This window comes from Carcharodon carcharias, chromosome 26 (genome assembly GCF_017639515.1).
Source record: "Carcharodon carcharias isolate sCarCar2 chromosome 26, sCarCar2.pri, whole genome shotgun sequence".
NCBI lineage: Eukaryota > Metazoa > Chordata > Chondrichthyes > Lamniformes > Lamnidae > Carcharodon > Carcharodon carcharias.
Window position 1 is genome coordinate 27497573 of NC_054492.1, and position 13564 is coordinate 27511136.

Consider the following 13564-nt stretch of genomic DNA (forward strand, 5'->3'; position numbering starts at 1 on the left):
AAAAAAGACATTTTTCTGTCTAAGCTTTTTGTCTTGCACTCATCAGGACAATACTCAAGAATACCAAATGTAAAGGGAACAATTTATACTGTATGAGAAAAGAGTGCTGATTGGTCAGTACTGTTTCCCCATATAGTATAAATTGCTGCTCCCTTTACATTGGTATTCTTGCAAATTGTCCTGATGAGTGCAAGACAAAAAGCTTTAACAAAAAGTTCTCTTATTTCAGCAATACTCAAGTTCTGTACTACCAAATTACTATCTTATATCCCAAGTTTCTCAAGTATATCTCTGTAGACATGCAGAATCAGCTTCAAGCCTCTCCCATGCACTGGTTCCAGCATGTGAATGTCTCTTCTCTGGCTTTGCGACCAGAACTGGATGTAATGCTCAACACACAATCTGGCCAGAGCACTGTACCATTTGATCATGACTCCCTATGACTTAGATTCCCAACTGGCTATCAAGATAGTAATCTCAATCAAGGACAACACCACCCCCCCTGCGCTTGGGACAGCTTTTTATCATCAGCTGTAAGGGAATCAAAGGTTACTGGGGCAGTGGGGCAGTGGTGGGGCACAGCCAGGAAAGTAGAGTTAAAGCCACAACCATATTAGGCATAATCTTATTGAATGGCAGAGCAGGCTCGAGAGGCCAAATGGCCTATTTCTGCTCCTATTTCTTAGGTCCATATTCTAGTTATTGGCATTAATGCCAAATAGCTGCTTCCTTCAGGGAATGAACTATTGTAAAAATCACTAAAATGTTTATTGAACAGTCCCTGTGTATAGTTTTAAGGTCTCCATTAAAGATATAAAAGCAATGGAAGAAGTGATGCAACACAGATTCAACTAGGATATTACCAGAGATGAGGTTTAAAGCTAAGAAAGTCTTAAGAAATTAGACCTATTCTCTTAATAGCCAAGAAGATTCCAGAAGCAACTGGCAAATTGTTTGCAATGGTCCAACAAATTGTAATGAGAGGGCATAAAATTAAGATTAATCACAAGAGTTCAAGGGAAAGTTAGAAAAGTGAGGATGGTGAGCGAATTCTTTGCACAAACTGTTGTTGATACAGAGTCAATAAATTATTTTAAAAGGGTAGCTGCCCAAAAAGAAAACATTAAAAGCAGATGGGGAGTGAACAGGAGTGGAATTAGGACTACATAGCTCAAAAGGTCAGTTTAATAACAGCCTCCCTCAACCAAAGTACTTGCAATATGGATCTATTGCGTGCACTGCCCATTTCCTGCAACACCATCTTTACTTAGTCATATTTTAGCTTCAGATAATGAATGTTGATGCATCTCCCAACTTACTCCATGACCAATGCCATAGGAGATCTGTCATAACGTACAAACACCTGGGGTTTTGCTTACAGTTTGCAAGCCCTCACCTTTTCTGCATGTAGTTTTCTTTGCTCATGAGGTAACGTTGCTGCTTTGTCTGTCAATATAAAGCAAAGAGTTACTCATGTTAAACAATGAGCTGGAAGGATTCCCAGACCATTAGTCACGCCATCAATGCACACTTTAGCTACAATTCTTGCCTTCCTCTTCCCTACCCTTCCCCCTCTAAAGCAGCAGAGAACTATAGCTAGATCTTAGCAACCAGAGATAGAAACTAAGGCACCAATTTAGATATAGCAACCCATCTCATAAAAACAGTATTGTCTTGTTGTTAAATGCGCTGAATTGACTCAAACATACTGATTACAGTGTATAAATTGTAACTTTCTGCCCACTTCGAGTAGTACATCTTTAAATGTACATTTTATCAAACAATATCCCAATTTCCTGTAGGACAGAAATGGAACAACTCAACCCAAGGTAAATGGAGCGCTCTCACAATAGCCAAGTTGAGATAATGTGCCAGTCGGATTAATTTCCATCATCTTTGTGAAAACTGTTTTCCAAATGCAAAACTCACCTTTCATTTCCTTCAGCTTCTCAAATAAACGCTCAAAGTTTTCACAGTCAACTTCGCCTGTGGTAAGGGTGGCGAGTTCTTGGATATCCAAATGTAACATAGGATCTGCTAGGTAAATAAACAGTTCATCAGCCAAACACTTGTTTAAAAAGAGCCATACTTTTGGAAGAAAGGAATTAGATTTCCATACCTATGACACTGTCTGTCTGAAGAGCTGCTACCCTATCACTATCTTCTGAAAGTGATTCAGCATCAGGTTCCATAAGGCTGTGGTACTGCATTAAAGAGAATTGTGGCAGAACAGTTAATTAACAAGAACACAAAAATAACAAGTTTACCACACTGTGCTGCACCCTTATCTGGGCATCAACATTCTGTGGCACACAGCCATATCTGGGGATATGTATTTATATAGAATGGACAGTACAGCATCAGGTCATTTGGCCCAAATGGTCCATGCTGGAATTTATATTCCGCACAAGCCTACTTCATCTCACCTTATCAGCATATCCTTCTATTCCTTGCTCTTTCATGTGTTTAATTGAGCTTATCCCATAAAAGGAACCTATGCTATTGCCTCAGCTACTCAAATGTGATTGCAAGCTCCACATTCTAACCACTTTGGTTAAATAACTTTTTCTTGAATTCTTTAAGTTATTAGAAATTATTTTATATTTATGGCCTCTGGTTTACCACTGGATGAAACTTTCATAAACTTCAATGTGACAGATCGCCACATATACCTACAGCATTTCTATTTAATTTATCCTGAACTTCTGTGGGTAACACCACAGGACACTCAACTGTTAGTTACAACATTACTTTCCAGATGACATTCACTTTTGTTGGATTACTGTACAGCGAACATCATTCAATACCTTAACCAAGTGGTCAGTCCTCATGTACGAGTTTAGACGGTGAGCTTTTGCAGACTATTGAACATAAGGAACATTGCAGCTGCACCCAAGTCTGATTTCCACCCAAAGTCACACTAGTGCTTTCCAGCAGCTAGTTACTGGATCTCATTTAGAAGCAGGAACTCTGGCTGATTGTTCCCTTTCACAATCCAGGGATTGAGTGGGCAATTTGTACCATTCCAACAGAGGTCAGCTAACTCAGAGATAAAAACAAAAAACTGCGGATGCTGGAAATCCAAAACAAAAACAGAATTACCTGGAAAAACTCAGCAGGTTTGGCAGCATCGGCGGAGAAGAAAAGAGTTGACGTTTCGAGTCCTCATGACCCTTCAGCAGAACTGGGTGAATCCAAAGAGAGGGGTGAAATATAAGCTGGTTTAAGGTGTGTGGGGGGGAGGTGGGGGGGTGGGGGGGGGAGAGAAGTGGAGGGGGGTGGTTGTAGGGACAAGCAAGCAGTGATAGGAGCAGATAATCAAAAGATGTCACAGACAAAAGAACAAAAGAACACAGAGGTGTTGAAGTTGGTGATATTATCTAAACGAATGTGCTAATTAAGAATGGATTGTAGGGCACTCAAGGTATAGCTCTAGTGGGGGTGGGGGGCAATAAAAGATTTAAAAATAATGGAAATAGGTGGGAAAAGAAAAATCTATATAAATTGTAAAAAAACAAAAGGAAGGGGGAAGAAACAAAGGGGGTGGGAATGGAGGAGGGAGTTCAAGATCTAAAGTTGTTGAATTCAATATTCAGTCCAGAAGGCTGTAAAGTGCCTAGTCGGAAGATGAGGTGCTGTTCCTCTAGTTTGCGTTGGGCTTCTCTGGGCTTCACAGCTAACTCAGGACTGACTGGAAATGCAACTAGGGATCTTGTGGCATTAATGGTTTGGTAGTATACTGGGAGATGTGTTTACCCACAGGCCTATAATGCAATTTTTCCATATAATATAATGGCCTTAGCCATTGAACTTTGCGATATGAGCAAGTGGAGGAAATTAATGGGGACTTTGCTTCACAAAACTGATTCCATCAGTTAATGAAACCACCAAGGGTTTGAAACTTGATGCTTCACGAATCTATTCTTGAAAACAGGAAGGTGCTGGGCTGATCCAGAGTCAGTTGAGGTAAAATCAACAATGTGGGGGCTGTTTTTCCTGCATTCCCCTTCCAGGAAGCCAATAAAAAAGCCAACGTTTTTCATAATAATTCACTTTAAGCACATGAAACATTTACCACACTTACTGTCAGTCAACATCTGTGTAGCCCCAATGATCACCAAGCACAATTGTTTCGCCAGGCAATCGTCTCCAATACCCATATAAAATATCCAAAATGGATCATGACTGCTATCCTCCCTCCATATTTAATTATCATAAAGATATAAAGGGGGGGTTTAAAAGGTCACCATTACACCTTTAAGTTCTGAAATCATTTTAGGGCACTGACTAAAAACCTTCGATAGGATTTCAACAGCTTGAAATCACACCCAGGCGTCAATATTCAATAAGTGAATCACTTACTTCCACTTGTGTTTCTGCTTCTGTTCCACAATTCTCAAGCACACCAGTTAAACTACTGAGAATTCCAAAGTCCTGTGGCCTATCTAAAAGAAAAAAAAACTGCATGCTAAGTATTTTGTGTAAGGTTAAAAAAAACTAATCACCAAATGTATATTTCATGTTTATAACAAATTAATATTAATCTTGTGTGAGTCAATGCCTATTTAGGGGTACGATGACCCAATAATTACATTTCAGATTCAGGCACGATTGTCCCACCCACAAAGTGAGACATTCAGGTCAGCTTTTTTTAAAAAAATTTATTCATTCATGGGATATAGGTCTCGCTGGCTAGGCCAGCGTCTATTGCCCATCCCCAATTGCCCTTCAGAAGAGGGTGGTGAGTCACCTTCTTGAACCACTGCAGTCCTTGTGGTGTAGTTACACCCACGATCCTGTTAGGAAGAGAATTCCAGGATTTTGATCCAGCAACAGTTAAGGAACTGCAAAATAGTTCCAAGTGAGGATAGTGTGTGACTTGGAAGGGAACTTGGAGATGGTGGTGTTCCCATGCATGTGCTGCCCTTGTCCTTCTAGGTGGTAGAGGTCATAGGTTTGTAAGGTGCTGTCGAAGGAGCCTTGGCGAGTTGCTGCAGTGCATCGGTGGTGGAGGAGGTAAATGTTTAAGGTGGTGGATGGGGTGCCAATCAAATGCTTTGCCCTGGATGGTGTCGATCATTTTGAGCGTTGTTGGAGCCGCAGTCATCAGGAAAATGGAGAGTATTTCATCAAAGTCCCTGACTTGTGCTTTGTAGGTGGTGGGCAGGCTCTGGGGAGTCAGGAGGTGAGTTACTCTCCACAGAATTCCCTGTCACTGACCTGTTCTTGTCGCCATAGTATTTATATGGCTTGTCCAGTTCAGTTTCTGGTTAATATTAGCCTCCCAGGATATTGATGGTGGGGGATTCAATGATGGTAATGTCGAGAAGAAATGGTTAGGTTCTCTTTTGTTGGAGATGATCATTGCCTGGCACTTGTGGTGTGGATATTACTCGCCACTTATCAGCTAAAGACCGAATATTGTCCAGGTCTTGATGCATACGGACACGGACTGCTTCAGTATCTGAAATTATGTGAAATTATGAGCAAATATCCTCACTTCTGACCTTATGATGGAGGGAAGGTCATTGATAAAGCAGCTGAAGATGGTTGGGAACATGAGAACATTGCTCATTTTAAAGTCAAACATTTTGTCACTCCAATACTTTGTCTATGCTTGAATGTTAGTAGTAGTTTGAAACTGAAGTAGTTGCGAAAGAAGCAAAAAGTCTGCCAAAAATCAAGATTAGTAATATAAACAAGAAGCAGTCAAAGGATTATGCTTTGTTACACATGCCTGCAATATTTTTTCAGCAGCTATCTGACTTTATTTCTGATGGGTAAGAGGGAGAAAATTATAAAATTGAACACTTTGTTCTGCATAATCACAGAAAATAATGTTTGGTTCCCCAAAACATTAACATACACCTACTTCAGCGTACAATAAAATAAAACTAAAACTTTCAAAATATAAATGAAGTTATACATAATGTGTGTTGTCATACAGGGGCCATTATATCATTCATCTGTTAGAGGAGAAGTCAAAAGGCACACATTAAGCCAGCGGCTGCCTGCTCCTGTTAGGTTAAGAACATTTAACATTTTATATTCAGCAAAGATGTGAGGTCTAATAGTGCACGTGACAAAATGTGGGCTGGTCTGTTTTCTCTGCAGAACATTAATATTAGCAGGTTACATCAGGTGACAGAGATATTGTGAAAACAAAGCAAACTGTCAAACCTGATTTGAAATGTAATTCTAGTCATCACAATTTCAAGCTGATGGAGATGGAGGGCAGGGGAAGGAAAAAGTGGCAGTAAAAATCAGGTGCCTGACCTACCGAGTGTTTTCAGCGTTTTCTGTTCTGATATTTTTACCAAAGCAGTCTGCCTAAACTTACACCCAAATAGGTGATGAAAATAATCTGTTGCAGTTGTTTGCGATGTTTTGAGATGATACAACACTTACAAGGGTGGCACTTAGCTTAAATATCTACACACCACCTTAAACCTGATTTTGCAGTGAATTTAATTGCACTTCTATGAAGTTCAGAGTTGAATGTGTCACAAGCTGAAAACCTAGTAGCACAGTACTTTCTCCATTGCCAACATTTTAAAAGAAGTCACTTCCTACACATTTAAGAAAGGCAACCAGAAATTTATATCATCTTAACAAGCTTAAGTTCAGCTTTTGGAACTGGGAATGCAATCAGAGGATCACTCAAGATCATTCTGCATTTGCATAGCATGTGAAAAAGGACCATTTAACATTAGCAGGTTACATCAGGTGGCAGAGACATTGTGAAAACAAAGCAAACTGTCAAACCCAATTTGAGATGTCATTCTCGTCGTCACAATTTCAAGCTGATGGAAATGGAGGACAGGGGAAGGAAAAAGTGGCATTAAAAATCAGGTGGATTTATGGCCATTCAGTTGATGATAGGACCAGATTCTGCAGCACAGGATGCCCAGCTAAAAATGTAGGGGGTGGACGGGGAGAGAAGTAAAATAGGAGCCAGCCAGTAGATAAGTAGCCTGCAGACAATCTTGTCGCGTCTCATATACGAAAACCAACTTGTTGTGATGAAGGGATGACACCTCTGGAACTGTATGCTAGCAATAAGCCAGCATCTTCAGAGAACCAGCAAAGATAATCTTTATTTACCAGCACCATGAAGAGAAAAGGACTTGAGAGAGATTCTTCCCACAGCACTTATATTCTGTTGCACAGAAAAACCAATGAGAAACACACACACACAGTTTTAAAAAGCCTGTAATGTGACAAGTAAACTCTATAAATAAACTGATCAGTGTTAGCATTATTCTCACTACAATACAGAAAATTATTTTTTTTTACTTCAAGCTGAGCATCAACAAGATATTTAGGGCATGGTATGGCAAACATTTTGTTTCAGGATTCTACCAGCAGTTGGTTGCCAGGCTTAATAAAATGTCTCCATTAGGTTTTTTTATTCTTTCAAGGGATGTGGGTATCACTGGCTAGGTCAGCATTGTTGCCCATCCCTAATTGCACTAGAGAAGGTGGTGGTGAGCTGCCTTCTTAAACAGCTGTAGTCCTTGTGGTGTAGATACACCCAGAGTGCCATTAGGAATGGAGTTCCAGGATTTTGACTCAGCGACAGTGAAGGAACTGTGGCAATATAGTTGCAGCAGACTTATGCAAAAGTGCCCCATCACTGCTCTCACAGCTAATTTCTCCCAATATGTAGCTAGCAGTGCCACTGGTCAGAAACTTAACTGTAATTTTGAGATGGGCAGCCAACACAAGATCAATTGAATCTGCAATTCCCACCCTCCCAAACTAAGGTTGTAGCAAGTATTAGTACTCCGACATGCAATAACATCAAATTCTACTTCACAGCATTGCTTTTTCCTTATAAGCTAGGACTTAAGGGGGTCAATACTTTGGTGACCCTGGTTACTGTTATTGTATAGCTGGAGTGTTTCTTTGGCTAATCGTGGGACCGTAAAAGCTTATAATTTGGTGGCAACTGTAGGCATTTGACAAAAATCAGTATAGAGCACCAAATACATAAGGAAATAGTTTGAGTAGTTTACTAATCACTGTTTACATACTGAAGGTATTTACATTCTTTACAGGCTAAATTTTCAGTTATATCTAAGCTGTTAGATTTGGATATTTTGTCTCTTAATCGAGCAATTGCCCATGAACAATTCACAGTTACTGTGCTGTAACACTGTATTGTTAGAATGTTATTCAATCTGTCCAAGTAGTTATATATCAGAATGGTAACATGGATTTTTATTTACTCAAAATAGAGATTTGTTCAAACATGGTGAACTGGGTGTTGCAGTTAGTTGGATGCTGCTGTTGCACTTTTGGGATGAAATTTTCTTTGCTGGCTGTAAAGTGAACTAAATTTAGGCAGTCTCAATGCAGAGCTTAAAATTTGTAATCTCATTCAGAGATCCACAGGATGGCTGGTGTAGGAAATGAAAAGGAGAAAACATCACAACAGTACAGGAAGGGTGCTATTCGGATAGTGGAAGAGTAGAGTGTTAGACTTGATGAGTTTGATATGGAGTGAAGAGTGCCATTTGTCAACATTAATAAGAACTGCAAACCCTAAAAATAAACTTGCTTCATACCTGTTTTCATCTCAACATTTGGCCACACATTTGCATTCAAGGCTTGAATAATTCTTGTTACTCCAGTGGATTCAGGGAAGTCATCTGTACAGACACCAATAGGTCATTTTTAATGAAGATATACTGCTAACAGAATATGGGAATGCATAGGTAAAACATAACTCAAGTGAAAATGTCCAGTAGAATAAGAGCTTTAAAAAATGACTGACAGAGAAATTAATCCAACAAAATGATACATCAAGTTACACACAATTGCAAGACATTATATTATATTATGACAGCTGGGATCTGCACATTGACACCTTTTGAACGAGTGGATGGCTTGAAATGTTCACGTAATGGTGCATCATTTAAATTATTTCATTGTGTTACCATTTTAAAAAAATTAGTTAACCTTTCTCCTCTCTTATGCTCCCCTTCCTGACAGCCCAACAACGTACTCAGACACATGTCCCAGAAGGCTGGCTGCACTCTGGCCTTTATGGTTGCACTATTCTAGTAGTCTTACGATGCACCAAAATTATTAAATACCAATGGTTTTACAGTGCATCCTATAGTAAAATTTGTTGAGGTACAGTACTTACAAATCTTTTTCAAATAGGGAACAACTGAACACCTTATAGGTAATTAGGTCAGAGATGTAGCTTACACTAGCGATATCAGCTCATCCACCAATTCTCTCTCCTCATTTGACACCCTTTCAAAGACATAGCAGAACCTTTCATCTGGAAAAGTAGGGGTTAGTTTTTTTTTGGTTTAAAAAATCCATTAGTATGTGTTGAATTAGTTGATCTCAACCAAGGCAGCAATTAAGTAACCACACATTGTCGCGACTCTTCTTGGCCAGGAAAGAGATGGGAAGGGGTCAGCTAGGGTTCCTGACCACTAATCACTGATCTTTGAAGGAAAGTACATGCCAATTCCAGAGACAGGAACATCCTATTTTTGATGTCCTTGTGTTACTTGTATAAGATTAAGTGTATACAGGTGGAGAGGTGGAGGGGCACTCTTTGGATAATTACTTGTGCACATAAGAGACACTCATCATCTCCCCCAAAATATTTTTTCAATTTAAATAAGTTTCCTTCAAAGTTTTGATTTTTGTTACAGTGCATCTTTAAGGGGCTGTTAGTTAATTTATTTATTAGTTCATCTGTTTTTTTGGTATATTCAAAATAAAAGACACTGGGGTTGTAGTGCATTTTCATCCCCCAAAATAGTATTTTAATTTAATTTGTTAAGTTTCCTTTGTAGTTTTTATTTTGTTATGATAACCTGACAGTGCACCTTCAAGGGGTTGTTCATTTGTTTATTTGGTTAATTGTTTATTTGATTGCTCAAAAGCTAATAAAGAAGTACTTATTGACATTGATGCTGGGCTGTAGAGTTAGGAGCTATTCATTTGTAATATATCACTTTGTGAATAAATCTAAAACTGAATAAAGACTAACTTCTGGTCTCCTCCTCCACCAACTGGCTATAAGTTTAACATCTCAGTTGTCAAAAAGCATACCAACACTGTTAAGGCTCATGTTAGAGTTGCCATCTGGCAAGCTTCTAAAGTGCTAGTGGCACATGTGGGATTGTATCCCAGCAAAGGTCAGCATCTTCAAGAGGGAGGAAGGAAATTACAGTAAAAAAGAAAGAAGATCCAGGGTGAGTGTAGATTTCTTTTAAAGTTCTCAGCTTTGCTAAATCCAATGATTTAATTTTGGAAATGCTGTATTCACTTTAATGAACAGGTTTTTTAGTTCACTTCAGCATACTACAAGACTCAGTTCTGAAATGCAAAACAAACCTTCTTCATCTGGCAACTCTTCTGGATTGAGCTCCACCAATTCAAATCCATATTTAATACACCATTGCTGTGCTGTTTGCCTGCTCACCCCTGGAAGAGAAAAGATGATCAGATAACCCACCATCTTGACTAAGCAGAATCCACTCATATAAATTAAAACACTTCTACATTTTAAAGAGTAATTTTCCTTCGTATTTGCTGGCAAATGAACACTGCACTCCCGAACTGAAGGCAACAGATTGAGGCACAGCAGCTTCCACTGTTAAGAGTCATTTGGACAATGTATGATAATTCTGAACTCAACGACTGGATAGAGCATCATGGAGAATCTGCCCTAGCTGGAGCAAGCTAAAGAAATACAGAAAAGCTTTGTCTTGCCAGGCTTAAATCAAACCTGCTGAAAATCAGACTGGTCTTCCCTCCCAGCTAGATCAAGAGGAACTGGGCATAGGGTGCTAAGATCTTACAGATGGGAATTTAATGTTGCAGAACTACATAAGTCTAAGATCCTTGTCTGGCACGATCCAAAAAAGAAAGAAAATCTAGACCACATTGAGAATTCAATTTAAATAATTCAACATTGTCTCATGCTGAACCTGACTTGACTATTTAATCTCCTGGCTGGCCTCTTGTCTTCTACACTCCGTAAACTTTAGTCAATTCAAAAGTTCTACTGCCTGTATCTTACTCTGCACCAAGTCCAGCTCATCAATCTATATTAGCTCCCAGTTCTGAAACACTTCCATTTTAAAATTCTCATCCTTGTGTATTATTCCCCTCATGGCTTCAACCTTCCCTACCTCATTACATGGGATATTTATTGGTGTTCCTGGAATTGCATTCTGCAATTTCACCTGATTTTCTGTGAATGTCAAAACCTGTGACCTTGCCTACAATATACAAAGAAATTGCAATTTGCATAATCAGTGCTTTATGATGACTGAATAGCTTAAGTGGAACACTGGCATTTTTATCAGCACTGGGGACATCATAATACACGAATCTGCTTTTCTATGAAAACCAAACATTATGTGCTCAGATGTTGGTGCAAGGCTTGAGTCCCTAATAAACCAAAGGTCATTGTGCTACCAACAGAGCCAAGATGACAGCAAGAAAATTAATTTCTCATTTAAAATGCAGGGGAACATTTAAATTTTACGTGGTCCCCAAGATTTAAAAGATATATACTTAAGCAGACCATGGAGGGAAAAAGCTTGGACATTTTTGATCTACAGTGGTCAGTCCTACATAACTCGTGTTTTGTTGAATTGGGTGCCTCCTTTGTGCCTCCAAGTCTCCGTTGCATTGTTACAAAACTTACTGAAGCCGAGCCCTTAACAATGCAGGTTGTTTGTTTTTCTTTAAGCCAAATTAAGTTGTATTTTTGTGTTAGGAATACAAGGAAACACCCAAAGCTTATTTTCTTAATTATCCCTGTTCACGTTGTGAAGACACTGATGCATGGTGCCGAACCTTGTTGGGGCTCAGTATGGGCACCAGCAGTGTTCCAGTACCTCCCCCAAGTGGCCATACTTCACATCAATGATTGTTGATAGGATGCTTGACCATTGGAGGCACCACATTTGAGCTTAATCTTAATTCCACTTGGAGGCCATACACGTGCACCTTCCAGGAAGAGTCAGTGGACAGCCATCTGGGTGAATGGTCTTTCTCTGCGAAGGTCACAGCTGAAATCAGCAAACACATCAGTGAATGGAGATCAAACCTGGAATCTTCTATGCTACTTTGCATCAACTATGCTATGCATTTAACTGACTAAGCCACCTATGTCCTGTGCTATTAAACTTTCCATGCAGCTCAATAATGGCAATTTGTACGAACAAATTCAGATAAGCCTCATGGTGTAAATTAATGTCACCTAAAAATCCAAATTTGTACTGAATTTTGCAACTGAATACAATACCATTGTCTGAAACTCTGTCACACACCAGAATCAAAACCTCGGGGGTCCACTCTTGAGTTAGGGGAAGCCAAGTAGATACCTCATCAAGGCCCGACTTCTGAGGAAAAAAGTAGAGCTTAATACTAAAAAGAATGTCAAAAGGTCAGGACTGTATGTTAAGAAATATTAGCCAAGTTTCCAACTTGACACTGTATTAATAAATCTATGTCTCAGCCCTCAAAGACATCTGAAAAGGTGATCTCATTAGTACTCCAAACACAGGTAAAAAATGGAAATGCTCTTGCTTGGCAAAGGGACTCACTTCTTTTCAGATAAATACTCAAGGACTTTGAGAATGGCGGTATTTTGTGGCAAAAACATTGGGAATCTTACTTCATTCCTTATGCAAGCCGCATAAGTATGTGCACTGTCAGATTGTTTATTACTTCAATTTTCCAGTGCTGCTAATTATGGCACAGTGCTTCTGGATGGCCACATCTTTTTCTCAAGTTTTCCCATATAAATAAGTTTTGCTCATTTACATTGTCTTAGTTCTGTTGAAGAGTTATACGGACTCGAAATGTCAACCGTATCCCTCTCCACAGACGCTGTCAGACCTGCTGAGTTTTTCCAGGTATTTTTGTTTTTGTTCTTGCTCATTTACAAGTTTGTTCACACTCCTCCCCAATCACAGAGACACCCTGCTTTCCTTTCCTCCAACTGTGCTGCATGGTGTACAGGAATTTCTGATCCCAAGGTTGAGTGCACACCAAATTGAATGCCAAAGTGAAACAGCCGCAGGAAGGAGTCAAGAAGAGAAATGAGAACAGAATGACTACCTTCATTGGTGACAAGGGGCAGTGTAGTTATACAATCTTACCTGAAGTTAGTTAAGTTAATCTGAATCCAGTTCCTAGTATATGACACCAGCCTGTATTTAGGTTTGTTCTAAATGGCACGAAATTTGAGTATTTCAGACTAATATCCACAGAAAATGGAACCATCATGTCACCATAACTACATTTAGCCTATAGGTATTACAAGACTGGGTCTAAAAAGAGGGAGTCTGGGATGGGGAATGAGTCCTCCACTTAACGGAACTTACACCCCTGTGATAGCATAAATGTATGTTTTCGACACTGTACTCTTCCTAGTGCAACCCCATGTTACTCCAATTAAAAAGCTAAATGAGAACTCCAAAACTGCCCAGTGTTAATAGTGTAAAGCTGATAATTTATAAAACTAAAAATTAGGAATGAGAATCTGTTTAAAATATGAAGACATTTTAGGATG

The 13564-nt window shown here is 39.3% G+C and overlaps 1 protein-coding gene across 2 annotated transcripts in view; it reads right to left on the minus strand.

The window, feature by feature from the left end:
- aagab (alpha and gamma adaptin binding protein) overlaps positions 1–13564 on the minus strand; it is a 41916-nt gene that overhangs the window by 3695 nt on the left and 24657 nt on the right. The window contains exons 3-9 of one of the 2 annotated variants that reach the window (XM_041174740.1): positions 12293–12389; positions 10369–10458; positions 8571–8654; positions 4363–4445; positions 2120–2204; positions 1930–2034; positions 1397–1446 (exon numbers count right to left, since the gene is read on the minus strand). In XM_041174740.1, the coding sequence (XP_041030674.1) occupies positions 1397–1446; positions 1930–2034; positions 2120–2204; positions 4363–4445; positions 8571–8654; positions 10369–10458; positions 12293–12389 (594 nt within the window). Of the gene's footprint in view, positions 1–1396; positions 1447–1929; positions 2038–2119; positions 2205–4362; positions 4446–8570; positions 8655–10368; positions 10459–12292; positions 12390–13564 lie in introns of both variants that reach the window. The other variant, XM_041174738.1, reaches the window with a different exon arrangement.